Source organism: Haemaphysalis longicornis, unplaced genomic scaffold, assembly GCF_048455015.1.
Source record: "Haemaphysalis longicornis isolate Haplotype H1 unplaced genomic scaffold, Haemaphysalis longicornis Haplotype H1 scaffold_1, whole genome shotgun sequence".
Classification (NCBI taxonomy): Eukaryota; Metazoa; Arthropoda; class Arachnida; order Ixodida; family Ixodidae; genus Haemaphysalis; species Haemaphysalis longicornis.
The window spans coordinates 462,673,422-462,695,456 of NW_027526203.1; the positions used below are offsets into that span (position 1 = coordinate 462,673,422).

General features: G+C 43.9%; 1 protein-coding gene across 9 annotated transcripts in view; it reads left to right on the forward strand.

The window, feature by feature from the left end:
- The window catches only part of Dip2 (disco-interacting protein 2), a 244,673-nt gene that overhangs the window by 167,549 nt on the left and 55,089 nt on the right, over window positions 1-22,035 (forward strand). For all 9 annotated transcript variants that reach the window (XM_077688011.1, XM_077688013.1, XM_077688015.1 and 6 more), the window contains 15 exons: window positions 1,381-1,509; window positions 4,375-4,611; window positions 7,514-7,654; window positions 9,967-10,022; window positions 10,103-10,160; window positions 10,300-10,373; window positions 10,574-10,697; window positions 10,784-10,878; window positions 11,247-11,357; window positions 11,810-11,933; window positions 13,415-13,518; window positions 14,444-14,546; window positions 16,857-16,921; window positions 17,018-17,111; window positions 17,611-17,730. In XM_077688011.1, coding sequence (XP_077544137.1) covers window positions 1,381-1,509; window positions 4,375-4,611; window positions 7,514-7,654; window positions 9,967-10,022; window positions 10,103-10,160; window positions 10,300-10,373; window positions 10,574-10,697; window positions 10,784-10,878; window positions 11,247-11,357; window positions 11,810-11,933; window positions 13,415-13,518; window positions 14,444-14,546; window positions 16,857-16,921; window positions 17,018-17,111; window positions 17,611-17,730 — 1,635 coding nt within the window. The remainder of the gene's footprint in view (window positions 1-1,380; window positions 1,510-4,374; window positions 4,612-7,513; window positions 7,655-9,966; window positions 10,023-10,102; window positions 10,161-10,299; window positions 10,374-10,573; window positions 10,698-10,783; window positions 10,879-11,246; window positions 11,358-11,809; window positions 11,934-13,414; window positions 13,519-14,443; window positions 14,547-16,856; window positions 16,922-17,017; window positions 17,112-17,610; window positions 17,731-22,035) is intronic.

Here is a 22,035-nt window from a genome sequence, read left to right on the forward strand (position 1 = left end):
GCACGCTGTGATATTGATGTATATAAAGTGATCTAGTGTGAACTCTCAGTGTTTTTTAGAATTTTTAGTTACAACACACCTTGGTTACAAGGTATGTTTCTTGGATCTCTTGTAATGAGGTTTTACTGTAGTCCCCACAGATAAGGTCTACCAGGCTGGAAAACATGCGATGCTGCACATACGAGCGAGCAACATCACAGTGCATCTTTCACGTGTGCCTCTGCTTACATATCGTATTTATTCGATTATAAGGGGGTTAGATTACGAGGCGAGGGTGCAGTTTGGAGAGTAAAAAAATCGCCATATATATATATATATATATATATATATATATATATATATATATATATATATATATACACACACACTCAGCTCCGAATAAAAGGTGGGGTGTGACTTTAAGACTACGGATTTTGGGAAAAAACCTCGCCTTATATTTGAATAAATATGGTACCTTTTGTCTAGGCAGATTTAATAGCTATAGCTGATGTTAGAGAATTGCAGCATATTGTTATAACTGGTAATGTTCTGGGTGAGTTGGGCTGTACTATCCTGTCATGGGGTTAAAAATGCTCCTTCTGGTGTTACACAGCTTCACATGTTCATTTGTTGATTTCCATGCTGCAAAAGATCAGTTAATGCAAGAGGGGTAAAAATGCTAGCTTTTCGCATTCTTGGCACATAAGCCGGTTTTGTTCGTGTAAGAACTTACTAATGCATTGTCTGCCTGCTTAGGTCCAGATAATTGTATTTCCGTTATTGCTGCAGCACAAAGGAAAAGGGCAAAAAAGTAATAAAAAGTAAAAGCAGCATACTTTTCTGTATGTTTAAGCAGCTTTGGTTGCATTTATATTGTTAAATGCAGTGCTATCGTAATGGTGCATTGTTAGCATGAAAGAAACAAAGAAACTGAAGTTCACATGATCAGAAAAATTTTCTTTTTAGTTTTTTCAGTTTTATGTTCTAAAGCACTCGTGACCTTTTTGGCACAACTGTTATCAGAAACATTGCAAGTCTTCAATGACATCGTCTTTTTTTTTTTTTTTTTTACATTTGACAGAAGAGCAACAAAAAACAGCATAAGGGTGAAAGTTTAGAATGCAACTAGGGGTTTTCTGAGTCATGCACTGACCAACACAGGTTTTGTGTGTAACATGGCATTGGTATAACGAAGTGATATTTTGGTCATATGGCCACAACCAGAATATTTCAAAGGCCATATGTCCAGAGTAATGTAAAGTGTGTTCCTTGTGGTTCAACTTTGTTTTTTACCAACATTAAGTTTATGGAGGTGGACACTGCTAAGCTCTGCTGCAGGTGGCATGACACAAATTTAATACAATCACCCGAGTGTTTTTGTTGGTTTTGTTGGATGCACAGAAGTCAGGCAAGAGGCAGTACAGCAGGCTCTGGCTGCAATGCAGAACAAGCCAAAACCATCGCTTCCAATGCCTTCAAAGAGGACTTCAGTGATGACTACTTCACCATCGAGAGAGCGCCATCCTTCAGGTATTTCAAATGTCTGCCATCCTTTGTTCCTGAATTCTTTTTTTTTATGGCCGGAGCAGTAATTACTCAAAACAAGTTATGTATATATTCATGCATATGTGCACTTTTTTGTTATTTACCACATGACACCATGAAAGCAACCCCGTAAAGTGCAAAAACTAGTTGGCCGATATCAGTATGATGCCGCTATAAATACAAGTCTACCACTCGTGCAAGCGGCATTTGTTATGCAGAAAATGTGAAAAGCAGGAAAACCAGTATTGCCACCTTACACATTTTTCCGCACTGCAATTCGTGACTTCACGAATTGCAAATGGTGTTACAGGATCGGCAGAGTTTGCTTAGTGCTTTTTGAAAAGGTCACGTCGGGATACGTAAATGCACAACGGTGTGTGGGATCTTCTGCTTAACAGATGCATTTATACAGACACAAACTTCAGCTAGTAAACATAATAAGCCATGGTGTCTCCCTACCACAATTGGTAATCTTCGTTTCAGTTTTAATTTCAGTAAAATCAACGAGTGCAGTCAAATGATTTACGTGGACATCAGCAAGGGGGGTATGCTTTCTTTTTAAACTGCTAGCACCTACCGTATTTTCTCGCATATAACCCGCCCTCGCATATAACCCGCACCCCTAACTTTGAACTCCCCGAAAAAAAAAAAAAAATCCTCGCGTATAAACCGCATGCTTAGCTTAAAAAAAAACTGTTTTGGGAAGTCACAACTGCAGTCACAATCTCGTTTACAAAAGAACTTTATTTCAAAGCGATCGCCGCAACGTTGATGGCGCCGATGTTCCGACGGCGCCGATGTGTTCCTTCAATCATCGCCGCTGTCGCTGCTGCCATCCGAGGCTTCGTCGCCGCTCTCGAAGACGCAATCGTCTTCGGTGCCATCCAAGCAATTGCTGATGGCGCACTTTTTGAAGCTCTTGCGCACCATGTCGGCCGGAATCGCCCCCCACGCATCCACGATCCACTGGCACAGCAACGCAATGTCTGGCCTCCGCACGCGTCCCGTCGGTGTGAGGGCGTAAAGGCCGTCGGCCATCCACTCGGCATACAGCCGCTTCACGTGCGCCTTGAACGGCTTATTGAGGCACACGTCCAGTGGCTGTAGCATGGAAGTCATGCCACTGGGTATGATCACGAGGTCGGTGCGGTGGTCAGCGAGGCGCGCTTTCACTGCTTCAGTGCAGTGGCCTCGAAACGAGTCCAACACCAGCATCGACCGCCGTGCCAACATGGCGCCCGGCCTCTTCTCCCAGATCGTGCGAAGCCAGTCACTGACGAGGTCACCATTCATCCACGCGTTATCTTCGGTTCGCACAACAATCCCTGGTGGCAGTGGAGTGCTGGGTAGCGTTTTGCGCTTGAAGATTACGTACGGGCGCAGTTTGGTACCGTCCGCCAAAGCGCACAACATTACTGTGCAGCGTAGTTTGGTGTTTCCGCCCGTCAGTACGCTTACAGATTTCGAGCCCTTTTTCTGCAGAGTGGTGTCCATGGGCATCTCGAAGTACACGGGCGTTTGGTCGGCATTTCCCACCTGGGAGAGCAAGTAGTTGTGCTCCTTCCGCAGCCCGATGACGTAACGTTGATAGCTCAACAGCTTATCCTCGTAGGCGTTGGGAAGCCGCTGGCACATAGTCGTTCGCCGCCGCATCGAAAATCCGTGCCTGGCCATGAATCGCTGGAGCCATCCACGGCTCGCACGAAACTCGCGTGAGATGTTCATCTCCCGGGCCAACCTCAGCGCTTCCATTTGCGCCATCTCCGTTGACACAGCGTGGCCGCGACTCCTCCGCTCCTCAATAAATTTGACAAGCTGCGTCTCAAGAAGGGGGTACGCACCAGTCTTCGGGCCGCGAAATGCTCGCTTCCCCTTGTGTGCACTTTCGAGAGAGAACTTTTTTTTTCGCCAGTCGCGAATGCAGGACTCGTCGACGTCGTGCCTCCTCGCAGCAGCTCTGTTGCCGATTTATTCCGCAGCAGCTATAATCTTGAGTTTTTCTTTCGCGGTGAAAGATTGCTGCCGAGACCCACTCATGGTGCCTCACCAGACAAGGCTGACCAGCGGTGCAAACTGGCCACACCTGACTCGGAGACAGACGCTGTCAAATCGCTGTTGTGACGCTGTTGATCAAAAAAAACAAAGCTCGCAAAAAGTGAATAACCACGCTACGGAGGGGATCTGTCTATGGCCTGTGTTGACTTTTATTGGCTTTGCACCAGGCGATGCCGATGGGGATGCGGACTGCACGGCAGGCCATGCATTGCCGTGAAGCCGACCTCTGCTTCCGGATTATTCGCAGATAACCCGCACCCCCACTTTTCAGGCGATTTTTTTCAATTTTTGGTGCGGGTTATATGCGAGAAAATACGGTATGTATAAGGTAGTCGGTGGCAAAAGGTGTGGAATTGCTAGCGTGATTGGCAACGTAATTGTTTCCACCATTAGCTTTACTCTGATCGCCATGTTGGGCGAATGCAGGGGTGTTTCTGGCACATTCTTCCAGATGGTAACACTGTACTGGCTCGGCACCACTACCACTGCAGGCTTTGTGATCATCAAGAGAATCGTAAATAGTATGCAATGCGCAAATTATAAGGTGTGCAGTACCACATTGCCACTGTTCTGTTCAGAAGCGGACAGGAATCGAAAGGGAACAAAAAGTTATTTTCTTCCTCCTGGACACCACAGTGTGAAATCCTTCGACTACATTGTCTCCGCACCCCTGTAGAAGCTGAGGGCACATTGCCATGCTGTGAACATCGTCTCGTTTAGAAACCAATTTTGGAATTTTATCGAATGCGGCTGCAGATCTTTCTGGTCCAAGTGGTGTCCCTCTTGCATGTGCAGACAGCTCGAGTGACGACGACAGCGTACTCAACGAGGGCAGCACGCCTGAGCAGGAACGACTGATGCGGCCCCTGCCCACCCCGCCTCAGTCGGACACATCGGGAGCCTCGTCACCCCGGGAAACGCCGCCTCGCATCGCCCTGCGCTGCAGCAATGGCCGGGGCTCGGATCGGCCCACCGTGGGCGGGGTGTCGCACCTGGCCGACGTCATGCAAAACCTCACGCCCAGCGAGTGCAGTGAGTGCATTCAGTTCCACCGCGTGGCTGCGAGCAGCGGTGATATGACGGGCAAGTTGGGCCGGGTCCACCAAGCTCACGCATTAATCTTGTGGGCGTGCTCATGGCATATCAGAGAACATTTAGTAGGACCCCCCCACCACCAGGTAGTGTCTGTGGAAAACAAGTTGAACATAGCCGAGGGCATTGGTTTTTAAATATGATAGCTCAACAGATGTGTTTGCTAATTTGCGTTCACATCTAGCACACCTTATCTGCAAGACTAAACTTATCCATCTCTTTTCCATGTAACTTATTCATGGAAGAGAGGGTAGGACACTTTTGTTTCAGCAATCCCGCAGAGTCGAATAGTTCTCAGGCCACTGTGCTTACGAGCATCGCACAAAGTTTGGTTTTTTGTGACCTGATTTAGGCGTGCCCTTTTTTTTTTATGTACCACCAAGAACATGTTATAGGAGGGGTGGGCGCAGTGCACGTGCTCTATCTTCCACCATTGGGACTTTGCAGCAAATCTGATTTTGCCCTGAAAGGTGCTGCCAGAAGCAGCCACCTTGGGGTAATCTAGACCAGTTTGGGATTCTGCACAAAAGGTTGCCACCCTTGCACTCTTTGTAGTCATAGAAGGATGCCCGTAAGCTTTCAATCATTAGCCATTAGCCACTACTACTCTTGGGCACAAGCTTTAACAAAATTGTTAAAATATTTTTATAGGATATATCTAGCAGACTAATGTACTGAGTAGGACTTGATTGCTGGCTAGTTGGTTCATGATGTACAAAGGAATAAGTTTGCGCAGAAGACGAGGATGAAGAGACAAGAGGACAGGACGGGCGTTGGAAGTTGCGCCCGTCCTGTCCTCTCGTCTCTTCGTCCTCGTCTTTTGCGCAAACTTATTCCTTCGTACATAATGTACTGAACAAGTGAGGCATTTTTTTTTTCTCCCTTCAAAATGTAAGTGGCAGCTATTTAGTTGAGTACTAAAATGGTAACTATGGGAGTAAAAAAAATATAACCACAGTTACTCCATAGGGAAAGGGAGACTAGATGAAGGGATTGTTTCGCATCTCTCAGTTTCATTTCTTTCACTTCTTCCGTTAACTTTGTTATGCTGTCTGAATTCATAAGCCAGCTCCAAAAAGCAAAAGAAAAAATAAAATAAAATAAAAAAAGACTTCTGAAAACACCTGCGCCACAGTCCAAACAATCAAGCAAAACGCAAACTCCCATTGGACAAATGGATTTGGCTAATTGTGATCCGTGAAGCAGCATAATCTGGCACATTTTCAACAAACTACAATCTGCGTACACGTTTGCAGGGCATTATCTCGCCTATTTTCTTGCCACCTCTTTTTTAGGGAAACGTTACGCAGTTTTTCTTGTCACTGCAGTTTTATTTGACTTAGTTTCGGTTGGTGGATTTAGCTCTTGCAGGGAAAAAAAAAAAGAATCCTTAAGTGTTGTTTGTAATGAAAGATGGAATTTATTTATTTATTTCAGGCCAAAATAAGCGGGAAGCATCCTAATTGTACAGCTTCATCTTTATGGCTCTTTGTTTGTTTATGCCTAATAACAGCACCAAGAACATGATACAAAATAGAGACCACAGCATAGAACTTTTTATTTGTCTGTTTAGAAGAATTGTTTGGATGCATTTAAAGCTTAACAGAAAAATTTAGCATGTCAGTCAGCGTTAGCAATACTTTATTAAAAAAACAGCTAATTGGGAAAAGAGAAGAAATTTGTGCAGCATTTATTGGCAAATGCCATATATTCTGAATACTATTTATAACTTTGATGATGCTTTGTGCACAGTCTCAGTTGCAAACTGAATGTGTTTGTGACTGTGTGAACCTGGCCGATACAGCAGCCTTTTATCTTTTGAAATATTTGTGACCCCACGTCAAGTTTAGTTGTAACGTAACCAAGATAGACGGGGAGAAGCGCGCATGATCAGTTTGAGATGTAACTGCAAGATGGTGGGTGCAAAAATTGCTTTTAGCACAACTCAACGCACTGTAAAATTCAGTTTGTGGTGTCTTAGGGCATACATCTTTCAGTCATGTAGAATCCATAAAGTAATTTCATGGCGCTGAAAAAGTGGCAACTGCACCTGCTAAGCAGCTTGGGAGTGCAGTAGAACCCCTCGGATACGTTTTTCATGGGACTGTGAAACAGAAGTGCATGATCCGTAAAAATTTGGTAGTATTCAAACTTTTATCTTAGTAAAAAAACTAGGCTGGAAAGGTGCAGTAACTGTGAACGGGGATTATACTGTAATTCAAATAAATCCAAGGGAGTCTACTGTAAATAAAATGAAGCAAGGTAATCATTCGTACTGAAATTTAAGGGTGTGTTGCTGCTATGATGCAATGTTGGGTAAGGTGAGGGAACTTGGTTGTTACAGAATTTCCAGACTTCATGGTAATCTGCCACTTTTTGGATAGCCAATAAGGGGGGGGGGGGGGGGGGGGGGGACAAGTCAGGGTGCTTTTTCGGTAGTCTGTGGTACTCCATTAGCTTGAGTACTTTCGAGTGCCTTTCCTTTAATGGCAGAAAGCCTGTATGGGTCTACCAAACTTGCGCTGCAGGCATGTGCCATTTTAAGTGCTTAGTAGCCAGTGTATTCAGTGTAGTATCAGTTGAGTCTTCAAGCTCTTGGGTTTCACTGATGGTGAAGATGAATGTAATCACAAGTTAATTTGCCTTCAGCGCAGTTTCCAGTGTGTAGCTCCATTTGTTCAATCCAGCACAAGTTGGTCATGTGAAAACATGTCATTTGTGCACGGCAGGAGGGTCAGGCATTTCTAAAGAGTGCTGCCAGAGTCCACTGGACCTTTGTCATCCATGGGGGGCCCTGCGTGGGTGCCTCACACGTGGTGGCTTGGCTCCCCTTTCTTTGCAGCAGACCTGAACCCTCAGCCGGATGTCACCAACACGGGTATCACTGCCAACCACAGCCCAATGGAGCATGCCAACCGATACAACCAGGCCCACATGTCCTCTGTGAGGGTCACGCAGCACTCGGCCACTGGACTGGAATACGGTAGGGGCACCAGGGTTGCCACTGTGCCAGCCATGCTGCCGTGCAGTGTCGGCTGTGGCGTGTCTCGTTGTGCTCCTTGAGGTTTCCTTTAACGTTCCGAGCCACTTGTGCAGCATGTAACTCTTTCGTTACCACGGGAAAATTGACCGATTGTTAGGGGTCCAAGAAAACATTTTTTTTTTTTGCTAAAAAAATTGGTTAGGCACTAATGACAGGAACACAAAATGCAGATTATTAAACGGCCTTTCCTATAACACCAGTTTTTTTAGATGTTTTCATATATCATAGTTACGAAAAAAAATATCAAAATCGAAATTTTTGTCAAAATCTCGAAAAAAAATCATAAAAAAGGAGTTGTGTATAACAAACCACCGGTAGTAGAAAGAAATTAGAATATACATTTTGTAGGGAAACATTTCAAAAACACGCCCTAGAAAAAATGTCGACATGCGCGGAACAGTTTTTCAAATATAAAAAAAAATGTTAGCACGCATGGTGCCCGTGTCATGCGGTGAAGCCCAACCTACAATTCAAAATGTGCAATTCCGGGTGGTTCCATGGAAGAAATCATGCGGTTTCACATTATTAGAGGCACCAATTTGCCCCCACATAACGTATAAACATCTTGTCAATGACTGACTTTGCATTTACAGCCAGCACAATATTTGGGACAAACACGCAATGCGGTAAAGCATGCATGAAGTTAAAAACGAAACTCCAAGGTTGATGCTTGTTGCCGTTCATGGTCAGTTATCTCTCAAAACATAAAGTTGAGCTTTATTATCATCTTCTGACTCGAAATTGTAGCCTTGCTTGCAGGAATGTGGTGCGATGCGCTAGAATCGTGCCCTGCAAACTTTGACCGAGTAGCTGTTGCACAATAAAAAAGATCAGCACAACGAGCCTCCTCCATTGCAGCGCCACCTAACATTTTTGAAATGAAACAGTACAAACACTTATCAGAGACTACGTCCGAATAGACAGTTCAACTAAGCAGCAACACTAGACCCCTGGAGATACCCTCGTACGGAAACGAAACTGGAAGTCGAACAGCTGACAGTGTGTAAGGCCGGTTTGAAGCGCTGTCCTCGTCGGAACAAATATCTGGCGACTGGGTGTGATCTTTTGACTTGCATCTGAAGTTCTTATCTCAGGAATCGGGTTTGGGTTCAGTGAAATCAGGAGCAGCATGCTTTGTTCGAGGATCAGTCGCAGACGCTCAAGGCGCCGTGGCAGGTAGCCTTGAAGTTGGGTAACTGCGTAGTAGCGCTAAATATGAATTTCGCGATGCAGAAACAAAACCGAAACTGTTATAAACTGTTCGTGAATTATCTTGATGTACCCGCCGCGGTGGCTCAGTGGCTAAGGCGTTGCGCTGCTGAGCACGAGGTCGCGGGTTCGATTCCCGGCCGCGGCGGCCGCTTTTCTGATGGAGGCGAAAAGCAAAAACGCCCGTGTGTACGAGATTTCGGCGCACGATAAAGATCCCCAGGTGGTCAAAATTAATCCGGAGCCCTCCGCTACGGCGCGCCTCATCGCCTGCGTTGTGTCGGCGCGTTAAACCCCACAATCAATCAAATCAATCAATTATCCTGGTGTAAGTAGAACTACCACACAACTTAGAACAACGTGCGCAAAGGCAATAAAACTGCCTAAAATCATAAAGGCACTGCTTGACATTTTCAGCCGATTTCTGGGATTATTACTGTCAGAGTGCAAACCTGACGATTGAAAATCGTTTGCTGGTTCATCATTGATGCCCTGATAACAAAAAAACAAACGCTGATGCAGAATAATTACGCGTGGCACACATTCTTCGTTGGTAGCTGTGACGCGCGATGACCACGCCCCTTTTCCACAGCCAGGTGATTCAAACGCATGTCAAAAATGAAAACAAAACTGATTTTGAAAGGCCATTTTCTGATCTAACTCCAGCTTTACTTGTTCGAGCAATGCCTGGAACGCTATGAAAAGGCGCTCCCAAAGTATCGTTCAAATTGAACGATTTTGAATAGGTGCGGTAACGAAAGAGTTAAGCCATTTGAGCCAGCCACGCCAAAATGAAACCCGTTATGTTCTGACCCACAGGTTTGGCCCCCTTTTTTTCATCCACCTGCACATAACTGCATTATGTCAGCTCCCTTTCAAGCTTGGTGCAGTGTCATTATTTTAAAATCAATCCAATGTTTTTTTGTTTCGTTTATGTAGTGCGCACTATCTTGGTCTGAATTATTTTCATTTGCAGGCTTTCTTTGCTAGAATACTGTTTTGGTTGTGATATATTTGGCACGTGTACCTTGGTTGCTCTTCAGGTACAGGAAAATGGAAAGTTTCAGCCAAGATACAGCAGCTTCTGAATACACTTAAGGTATGCGAATGATTCACTGCATGTGATGAACTAAATGCATGGCTTTGTATTGAAATTTCTTTTCCTTGCTTTTTTTTTAGAGGCCCAAACGAAGACCACTGCCAGAGTTTTATGTTGACGATGAAGTTGACATGGACTGTAAGAGCCTTCACATCTAAGGAATATTGCATGAAGCCCTTATTTATTTTTCTTCTTTTGTAAAGTGGATCATGTGTTGTGTTTTTCACCCGGGGGTGTCTTCCGAGGTAAGCACTTACTCAGTCTTCTTATTTCTCAGCAAACCCTTCGGACCCGAATGCTCCCCAGCCAGAAGGTGCCACAATGACGCCCACCGTTGGAGAAAATCTCGAGGTTCTGACATTTCACATTCCAAAAGTAGACTGTGAAAGTGAAACATAATTAAACCTTTCTAGTTTCCTTTATCGAGCTCTGTCACCTCAGAATGCTGTACTAGAATGCAAACAGGAGCATTTTATGCTTGTTTTGCGGGGCAGCAAAAATGATGTGTGGTCATGCCCAGTTGACCGCGTGCTGCCACCCGTTTCGTGCAGGTTCCATCCGGGCTGCCACAGTCATTAGAAGCGGCCATCAAGAGGTATGGGTCCGGGACCTTCAAGTTCCCCGCGGCCACTGTGCTGGACACGAGTGGCAAGATTGGGGCGCCTCTACCTTACGGTGAGCGGTGGCCACTGTGTGGCTCCAGCGCACTTCCGTTTGTGTCTCTGAGGGCTTGGCTGATGGGGCGCACTCTTCTGCTGCAGGCAAGCTTCTCAGCCGGTCCTGGAAGATAGCCTTTAACCTCCTCAACAAGCTGGGCCAGAAGGGTGAAGGCCAGGCACTCAAGCCTGGAGACAGGGTGAGGAGCCACTTCCTGTGTCTCGGGTCTCATCCGGAAGGCCTCACTGCCCTGACGTTACTCATTCAAGGATGCTCCGAGTATCCACGCTCTAGTTCCACCTGCTTGCTCGTTCTATTGGCATTGCATATTAGGGGAATTACATGTTTTTGATGTATTAACTTGCCTCCGTCCATGTGTTTATTTCTATGTGTTTGTAGGCAGTTGTAGGGTTTTCTTATGTACGAACTAGGCGCTGTTCTGATTTTTGTGCACTCTATATCGCCTGAATAACTATGCATTAATAACTACGCTTGCATTGAGACAACTAGCCTGGATAACTATGCTTGCATTGTGAATAATGACGGGTGTAAATGGTTTGCTTCCAGGTGGCCCTAGTGTACCCAAACAATGACCCTGTTGCCTTCATGTGTTCCTTTTACGGCTGCCTGATGGCAGGCCTCGTTCCCGTTCCTATAGAAGTCCCTTTGACGAGGAGGGTAAGTCCTGTACTCTGCTTTGACTGGCTGGCAGATCAAATTCTTGTGTACGGGATTTGCGTAGCAGCCACGATAATTAGTGAACTTGGGTGTAATTTTTATATTGTCTTGGCGATCTGAAAGATTTTTCTGTTTGCATGTCAATCTCACATTTTATGATGTCCACTTGTGATGTCCACTTGTTTCTGCTCTACCTGACAAAATCAGTTCAGTCAATTCGAATTATTGGTTCTTCTAAACTTTTGTCACTTGAACATTGAAACCTTGCACACACCATCTTTTAATAATTTCCAAGCTATGATGGTAGCCATGAAATCTCAATATCATGGTGAATTGACGTTGTCATGCATTGATAAGTACTAACACGAGACTTTAAACTTGCTTTTGAAGCATTCCTTTAATTACGGTTGTAAGTAATACGAGACTGGTGCCTTTGCCACCTGTCGCCACAGGATGCTGGCTCCCAACAAATTGGGTTTCTACTCGGGAGCTGTGGTGTTTGCTATGCGCTCACATCTGAAGTTTGCTACAAAGGGCTCCCCAAGACTGCCACTGGTGAAATCCACACCTTCAAAGGTGAGCAATTATTGGTCTCGGTGCCCGTTTACCCGTCTCTTTCGCTGTGCCCTTAGAAGCTGTATCGCATCGCTGCTGTCAGAGCAAGCATTGGAGAAAGTTAAATCCGTCAACATTGGTAATGAGCATGGGGGTGTAGTTGCTGACAGCTGTTGCCCTAGTGCACCGGTACTCAACCATGGGCGGGCTGGGAAAGTGGGTTTGCAAAAATGATGAATATGGTTGATTCGTGTCTCAGTGGCACTTGCAGCTAATGTTGCCCATACACCTGTTCAATGTCCGCCTTTTGTGCCTGACTTATGCGGATGTGGGTCACATCGCCAAACAATGCCCTCTTTCTCCTGAATGTCGTTGAAACTGTGGTCTATTAAATGCTTGTCTTTTTCGTGTGTCCGGCTTCCCCACACGGCTGGCCCGTTGTGTGAAAAACCGACACTAAAATGTGTGCTATGCGCAGAAGTTAAACGTGCCCGTTGCGAAGCCAAGCCAGATGTTTGCGTTGCTGGGAAGGTTTGGCAAAAAAAAAAAAGAAAAAAAAAGGAAGAATGGAGGAGAGTGAATTTCAGCTTCACAGACCCCTGAAATGCTCTGGCGGTCCCCCATTCGAGAACCACTGCCCTAGTGGACTGTGATCCTGTCAGTGTTTATGGTGTCATGGAAGGAATTGGAGGAATTAACATAAGGGGCCTGCTGTCAAGTGTCGGAAGTGGGCTCCTTTTCTTTTTCTTGTTGCTTCATCACCTCTGTCATTTTTTATTCCAGGTTTTTTTCATCTTTTTATTTGAAATTTCTTCTGCTAAAGCACATTTATTGTACTACAAGATGTATTCATTTATTTCAAACATGTTTGTAGTAGTTAACCCGAAGGTTTTTCACTGGGTGTGTGGCTGATTGATTCAGTGGCAAGTTCTTAGCTAGTTCAGGCTACTTGAATGACTTCGTTGGTTGTGTCTGCAGTATAACTAGATTTTAAAATGTCTCCATGGATGGTACATGCAGTCTAGCCTGACTATAGACTGCAGTGGCAGGGTATAAACATAAAACCCAGAACAAATATTTCTGCGCATGGCAAGGAGCACCCAAGGAAACTTGGCGTGGCAGTGAAATGGTCAATACCAATTTATGGCCCATGCTACAGGCTTTCATCATTCACAAGGGCATCATGCGCATGCAGACCTAAACTAGCAGAAAAGAATTCAATAAGGAGGACAATCGTTTCGCAGAAGCTCTGTTTGATATGCTGAAAACAACATTTTAACATTTTATATTGCACATAGAAAGGGCACCTTTTTTTTTTTTTTTTAATTCCCCCCCCCCCCCCCTCCCCCTTCCCCCCAAGTATGAGGATATATTTTGTGATACTTGTGCCCGTTGTATACGAGCTATTTTTCAGTGTGAACTGTAAAGTGCACAAGAACTTGTGTGCCCTCGCACTGGTGGGAATCCTGAACAAGTTTACAATTGTCTTTTCCTGCAAACAGGGTGGCCCAAGCTGCACTGGTTTGTGACCGAGCACCTGAGCAAGCCACCCAAAGACTGGAGCCCTCCCACCAGGCTCACAGATGAGACTGCCGCCTACATTGAGGTATAGTGGGGGCACTTTGGCCGGTGTTTGGTTTATCTGATAGTTTGCTCGTTACTTCGTGGATCAGATATATGAAACTGTGTTTGCATAATTTCTATGTAGGTGTCATTGGATGTCCAGCATCTTCTGAATGTTCTGATTTAAAAGCTGTTAGTGAAGTGGATGTGTACAAAATGAAAATATTCCTGATCTACCAGAGGCTGACAGGTAGAATTATATTATCAACTTAGTTACCTTGCATGGAGCAGAACGTTGGGGTCTTGTAAAGCACCGTAGGAAGAAACTTCAATCAGCCCAAGGAGCCACACAGAGAAAGGTGATTTCTGTCATTATGCTTTGAGCATACAAAGCAATCATTGTGGATCTGGGAATGACATTCTAGCTCAAATTAAGAGAGAGGTAGAGCTACACCAGCCGCGTGACGCGACAAGTGGGTGATATGAATAACAGAATGGACTTCATGGGATGGGATATAAAATACGTCGTCAAAGGCAGATACATTCATTGGGAGAGTTGCTTGCTCTGATGTGGACAACCGGGTGATGGCAAAGGTAAAAATAAAGATAAATACAACTAGTGGCCATTTGACTTTCTATGTACCAGACACTACAGAAGTGGGCAGTTTACTTTATGGCTTTGGAAAAAAAAGCCTACAAATCTAACCAAGTTGAATCGGTAGTCAGTGGAAGCCTATTGAACAAATGTCAGCCGCGACTTTTATTTTTTTAAGCTAGCGACCACAGCTGCAACTGGAGGAGAATAGAGGGAGCAGTTGTGTGTTCACTAAATTTTTTTTCACAAGCGTGCCGCTGTAGTCATTGGTGATCAATGAATTTGAATATAATAGATGCTTCGCAATGATCAGTGTGCACATTTGAATGTAACTCTGTCGCATCTGTTTCCCCCCCCCTCTTGTTCCATGCAGTACACTGTGGACAGAGATGGAGCTATGAAAGGGGTGGCTGTGTCCAGGTCTGCGCTAGTCAATCATAGTCGAGCCTTAACAGCTGCCTGCAACTATACAGAAGGTAACTGAGTCTGCTTCTCTTTTTCTTACCACAAGAACAAGCTTGCTGCTTTGCCTGGCTATTTTTTATTCCTCTTTTTTTTTTTCCCTCTCTTTTCTTTTTTGCTAGTTGTCATGAAAAGTACCAAAATTTTACGTGGATGCCTTGGCTAGATGGCGAGGCACATTTAAGTGGTTGTTTGTGTAATTTGATAATTTATGTAGTTTGCATTTATACTACTATCATTGTGGCCTTATTGGTGGACGTCTAATGTCAGTTACTTTCAACGTCTTGGTTGTGTATTGGAAGTAGTTAACGAAACGCTGTGGAACCAGGTTTTTGTATTACACTAGCACGCAAAGGAAATAAATGAGCACTCTCTATGAGCTAAAACTTGACGCAGGTTAGCTTGATGCAGTTCACCCACCTGAACAACTGCATTTTTTAGAAGATCACAGTGAACTATATTTAAATCAAATCAGAAACTTTCATTTGTCATCACCTGCATAAGCTTGCATATTCTTTGTAAACTTCTTCCTCGGTGGTGCATTCTGGAGTACTGTATTTACAAACTGACCACAAATGCCGAGGCTCTGTCTTAGCCCGCTGGTAAGTGCCGGTGGCTTCTCCAATGATCAGGACCACACTCTGCTTGGAGTCAGTCATTGCAGAAGTGGTTCTTTCATAAGAAACCTGAGCCAAGGTGTGCCTATATGACAAATGCTGTGTGTTAGTACAAAAGTGTAAATGAGTACTATAAAAGGTGGAATGAGTTGGGCCACGAACCTGGCTGAAAGGGGCCAAGCAGCTGAAAGCAACAAATAAGCCTACATTAATCGCATCGCTTGCAACTTCTTACTAAAATTTGTGGGAAAAAAAAGGGGGCTTCTATTTAAATGCCACAAGATGTCGTAGAGAAGTACAGCCATTTCACCTAAAAAGGTCATTGAACTGGAAATTCCCGTTAGAAAAGTAAGTTCAACTAAACACATTTGTCTTCAGTGCAGTGGGATGTTGTTCAGGGATTTCAGTACTGCTGGTATATCTGAAAAGTTGGTTCGAGTGACGAATATGAAAGCAAGTTTTGTTGTTTCATGCGGAAGTCTAAGTGGTCAGTGGCATATTTTATGTAAGGTATACTGCTAGAACACTGGTAATGTGCAAAAGGGTTATGTGCTCAAACACTGCAAATTGCAAAGAAAAAAAGCAGAGCAACCTCATGTTGTCGTAAAACCTTCTAAAAACTTTTTTGTGCTTGCCAACCAATTTTAAAAAAACTTCTGTGCTTGTTCAGTTTTTTAGCTGATTTCAAATATCCAATTAGTTTTGGTACAAGATAATTAGTTTCTGAGATAATTAGAAACCTTCTTCCTTTGTTCTTGAGAACAATGGGGAAAAAACTATTCAACAAAAAATTACCCCCAAGGCATGAATAGGTACTAGAAGTTGTGTAGAATGAAATCTTGGAAGCAGTGTTTTTTGTCTGGCAATCACATGGAAATTTACATGAAATGTAACTCCTAGGTTTAAAGTATGCCCCCGAACCAATTATAAACAATGCTAATTAATTAAACAATTATTGAAGCATGAAATGCCAAATCTGCTTCCCTTATTTCAAATTTTAAACATTCAGCATCACATAAAAAAATAAATTATCTTCTGCGCCATGAGCTGCGATACCACTCGTGGTGCAGAAGTGTGGAAAAATTGTTTTTTTTTTTGGTGTCAGAAACTCATTGAAATTTGACCGGTACGTGGCTTTTATATGTAGCTGTTATTGTTCAAGTACTGACTTTTGAGAGGAAAATTTGGCAAACCAACAGAAAAAGACCTGAGCCCAAAGGCGCGGGTTTGATCCCCGGCCGCGGCGGCCGCTTTTCTGATGGAGGCAAAAAGCAAAAGCACCCGTGTGTTCAAGATTTCGGCGCACGTTAAAGATCCCCATGTGGTCAAAATTAATCCGGAGCCCTCCACTATGGCACGCCTCATAATCTGTGTCGTTTTGGTGTGTTAAACTCCACAATCAATCAATCAATCAATTAATCAATCTATAAATCAAGATGTACATTACAAAAATGATAGGTACTGCTTTTTAGGGCAATTTTCCGCTCCCAAAGATCCATGTGCCCTTGTAAGTAAAAAAGAAAACGGACAATTTGTAATTTAAGACTTCATTCCTGTTGCACAATATCACCATTTCTTTTTATAGGCTGCTGAAAGGCTTAGTATGCCATAGACAATTATTGTATGATTTCTACGCGGAATCTTTTTCTGCCAATGGTTAGTAAATATTTGGTGTGTCCTCTCCTTTTCTTTCGTTTTCCTTTCAAGGTGAAGTGATGGTTTGTGTGCTGGACTACAAACGTGAGATGGGCCTCTGGCATGGTGTGCTTGCGGTGGGTATTGACGCTTCTTTGTTACTCTTATTTTCATAGCAACCATGAAATTTAATTTTAAGAGAGTTGTCTTTTTCTTTTTTTTTTCTTTTCCAGAGTGTCTTCAATGGAATGCATGTCATCTTCATACCTTATTCACTGATGAAAGTCAACCCTGCATCATGGATGCTAATGATAACTAAGTTCAAAGGTAAGTGACTAATTGACCTGCAAAATTTTTAAACTCTTCCTTAATTAAAGCCTGATTTTTTATGGTTCCAGAAATCATTTCTATTCGAGAAACCTCTAACATACAATAAATTTATGCACAAAAATGCAGGTAACTATGTTGCTTTAAATCAAGTGACAAGACACATATTAGCCTGCAAAGATTTTTTGTTGATTAGTCAGATTTGCTAAAAATACGTAAGTGTATAATAAGCAAGGAAGAAAAGTGCCACCACACATTACTGAAATGAGTTTAGAGGGTCTGGAACACACAAATTGTAGCTCATGGCTACAGCTACACTGAAAGCAGGGAAGACTAATGCTAATGGCTATCGCTTTACATGACAAAAAAAAAACAATTGGACAAGGAGGAAAAAAAGTTGAATGCTCGCTTCGTGACTTCATATTCTGTCCGTGTCTTTCCATGTTGTGTTTTACCTTAGGTGAAATGTAGAAACTAAGAGATCTTGTCTTTTTTCCAGCCAATGTCGCTGTGTGCAAGTCCCGAGACCTGCACTGGGGTCTTCTGGCAACCAAGGACCACAAGGATGTCAACTTGAGCTCTCTGCGGCTGCTGCTTGTGGCCGACGGGTCCAACCCATGTGAGTTTGCCACACTTGGGGGTCCACCAAGTTTGTTGCGCGGAGTTTAATCACATCTGTTCAAGAGCGCCAGTTTGTCTAAATTAGGTCAGACACGCTGCCTTTTTCATGCTCCCTTTTTACTTTGACGTTTCTTTTGCTACTAGCGCTTGGAAAAAATTGCCACAGTCTTAATCTTGCTCATTATGCATAAGACAAGGATTCTGGCCCAAACTTGCCTGTGCAGCTGACTGTTCTGCATTTTTGAATTTATGTTCAGTCAGCTGGTTGTTTATATATCTGGAAAATATTAACACACCTTTAAAAGAACCAAAAATGTTACGTTGGCTAGAAATATTGTTTCGATATGGCTGCTGTGTACCTATAAACCATTGTGTCCCCAAATCGTTTATAAATATTTTTAAATTGAATGCCCTATTTTAAGAGGTGCTCTTGAATGACCCCTGCAACACTTTTATTTACAGGTACTTTTCTGGCCCTAGATCGGTTCTTTGTGTCGTTCAGATACATATGCAAAAAGAGTTATCAGGATCGGTGTGCAAATAAGAAAGTTAGTCAATATTTACATCTACAAATACTAGCAAATGCGACACTGCCTACATCACACCCGAAGCCTTCAGATATGACTGCGCAACGCGGGAACCCTACACACCCTACGATTGGCTGAGTTTGCAGTATTTTGTATATGTCATTTTATCGACCAAGCGAGGTTAAAGGAGCCATGAAGAGAAAACACAAGTTTGGTTCATTCAAAAGATTGTCTCGTTAGAATCATACTGACACCACTTTTAACGTAAACTTCGCTCAAATAAGCTACATAATTAGGAAAAACGGGAATGGTCATGCGACCCACCAGCTCATTTCCCGCAACACAACCTATGTCGTCACATGGGCTAAGCTCTGCGATTGGCGGAGGCTGGCAGAAGCAGACGCAAATTAGGTAGAACTTACAAACTAGACGAACGAGCGATTTGCGCTTAAATTTAGGGCACATTCTTTACAAAGCAATAAGAATGATGGGACAAACCGTGGAAGTTATGAAAGCACATGTAAACATAGAAGTACTGATGCGTTCTGCTGTTCGTACTGCGCACAGCATGCCTGGTTTAGCTGCACAGCACTACGGGGCTTGGGGTTGTCTCAGACGACACTGGCCGATTGACGCAAGCAACGGTGTCTTACGTGACCCCATTTGTCGAGCGAGCACTGTTTCAGGGAACGAATATTTTCTCCCAGAACAAAAACAAGCCAGGTTTAAATGCGGGCAAAAACAAACCAAACGCTTGCCACGGTATGGTGGCGCCATCTAGGCTACGGAACGTAAAAAAACACGGGAACAAACCAACACCGCTGTTCAGGGTGGAGACAACCTTCGAACGGTCCCGTGCCGCCGCAATTGGGCCAACGGGCTCAGCGCGTTATTCTTTTCGTTTCCCACGAGACCTAGCAACGCGAAACAGACAATATGATTCAAACTTCTTCAGTAAACCGCGTTGCGGCGATAATTTTAGCGCGGTTTTGACACAATGACTTGCTTCGGCGGCGAGCGAGCAACCAAAATGGCGGCGCCAGCGTATACGTGTCTCTACCCTGTACGGCGGATGCGTGAATGAAGGTACTCTAGGCTGCAGAGCGGTCGGTTTCAGTGATGTCACTTGGGACCACGAAAACGCACGATTGAGCGGGAAAATGAAAATTTTAACCTAAATTGTTTAATTTCTCAGTGAATAAAGCACCGTTTGTATCCGGACAAGCGCTGGGGGCACTATAAAACACGAAATCTTTCGAATAAAACCAACTTGCATTTTCTCTTCATGGCTCCTTTAAATAATGCTAAATAAGGCACTACTGCCCGCTTCGAGCACTTGTGGGCCCTTTCAAGCCATGTTACGAGTCGCTTTTACCGCTTTCTATGTCTCAGCATTGCCCGATGTCTGTGCACTTTGCTAAAATGCCTGCCAAATCGTCCGTCAGCGTTCCGTATGACCATGTCTATGCTTGCCGGATATCAGCCTCACAGCCGCTGAGTAAAAGAGCACGTTAGTGCACTATTCATCCAGCGGATGTTTCAGCGTCAACGCCAGAAGTGGTGTAGTCAGCGAGCATCGCAAAGCGGATGACAGATTCGGCGTTTTCAGTCCGGCACGAGCGTCTTGACATTCGAGGACATGCTTTCGCTCTGGGAAGCGCCATTCCGTTCACTGAAAAGCAATCACACTTTTTTTCTTTTCTTCTTTTTTTTTTTTTTTTTTCTAGCAGCAATCGGCTGCCATGAGACAAATTCCACCAAGCTATTTTTGTTGGAAAGTTGTTACCAACATGGCATTTCTTGGACTGCATCAGGAATATCACACCTGTGTGATGCTTTTTATGAGTTAAACGAGGAAGCTCTGGCTTAATTATTTGTAGTATTAGCATGGTGGGGCTCATGTGCGAGATCTGTATGTGATGAACAAACTTTATCATTGAATATCTGGAAAACGGCAAAAAATACACACACCCAGAGATACTTGTTGACGCCGAGGCATTGTATGCAAAGTTCTTGCACCATACTGCTTTGCTGCGGTAGTCCGGTGGTTAACGCATCAGGCTTTGCTTTTCAAGGTCGGCAGCTCGACCCCACGGAAACATTTTCTTTCTTTCTTTCTTTTTTTTGTGAGCATTTTACAAGTTATTTTTTAAGATCCAGTATATGCGACTGTTTCTCGCCCTTCTGTGAATCTACAAGTGGAGTTCACGTCAAGCCTCAGTAGCAAGGCAGCGCACACACTTCACACTTAGAATCACTTATTCAAGGTAAGTCTTATTATGAAGTTTCAACATCCTCCCGGTTAACCAAAAATAGCTTGAATAGTATAGTAGAGTTCAGAAAAGTAAGCCTAGCAACACACCAATGCAGCGACAAACAGGGGACTTCGGCAGTCTCCGCTTTCTACTCGTCAGCATTGTATCGACGCGATTGTTGCGGCGCCACTAGAGTTCCTCTATATAGCTCCCTGCAGGAGCTCTATAGAGGAACTCTAGGGGCCACTGAACGACACTGTCAAGAAGCGCGGAAAGGAGCTTCTCAGCACAGACAACCATGGCCTTCAAACCTCCAGACAGCGGCATTTTTCGCTGCCCTCATTGGTCCCGCGATGCGTCATTATCGGGGAGAGTGGGAAGCGAGCAGCAGCCACCCAGGGTTTGAGAGAGAGAGCAACCTTAAATTTGCTTGTATTTTTAAATTCTTTTATTTCACGGATCTTGATAATTCTTTTTGCTTCTATTTCTGCATGACATGAAGAACAGACTTAAGCCTGAAAAGTACGATTATAGCATTTAGCTGCAGGTACCCTATATGATGGTCAAGTTGATCTCTATCAATCCGTTAAATTTATCCCTGCCATTGTGTTGTCATTGCGGACATCAGTAAATCGGCAGGGTGGGTGGTGCGTGGGAAATGGGACTACTGCATTTTTCTTTTCATTAAAAAGACACGCGTAATTTGGCCAGAATAATTCCAAATTTTGCCCATACATTCTAGACTTTAACCTAGTCAGGTAAATAATTAGACAGTTTACAACTCGCTTCAGTGTACCTTTTTTTACCCCTGAACTGAACTGTATTTGTTGTGGGAGGTTGTACCAATATCTCCAATGGTGACTCGATCATTCAGCCTGGTGGTGGGCCCTTTTTATTACTGCCGAAGAAGAGGTAGGGTCTTTCATTGGTTCCTGATTTAAAAAGTGCACCTAGCTTGTCGGCAACAGTTTCAAAATAGTGGCACATTTTTCTAATGCCGGTGGTGGCGCAATTACCCCGAAATGAGCTGGCTTTGCACAGTGGTGACTAAGAAGGCATGGAATTTGTCTGGGAGGGTGAGTCAGATGTTGGTTTTGACTGTGGAGTGGCTTCAGCAGACAGCAAGAGTGACAACAACCACGACAACACGCTTGGTAGTGCTTGCGCATGGCAAACAAATTAAGGCTGAAAATTCACGACTGCAGCGCCTGAAATTTTGTGGCAGCCTTCTGTTCAAATGCCTTAAGGGAAGGGTTCCTTAATTTAAACACGCCTCTTTTTTTTTTTTTTTAATAATTGTGTTTATGCCAACTAAAAATTGATAACTTTTTGTAACCAGAATGAGACAATCACTATTATGTCTGAATAAAAATGATCTGGAAATTTTATGCTTTTTTTTTTTTTTGAAAAACTTAAAAAATTCTAAGACTGGCTCTTTGTCAGCAGCAGCAGCAGCAGTGTGCAGTACTGTGTGATTTGCAGAGCACAAATTCAAATTGGGCATTTCGCATGTTTAAGCCG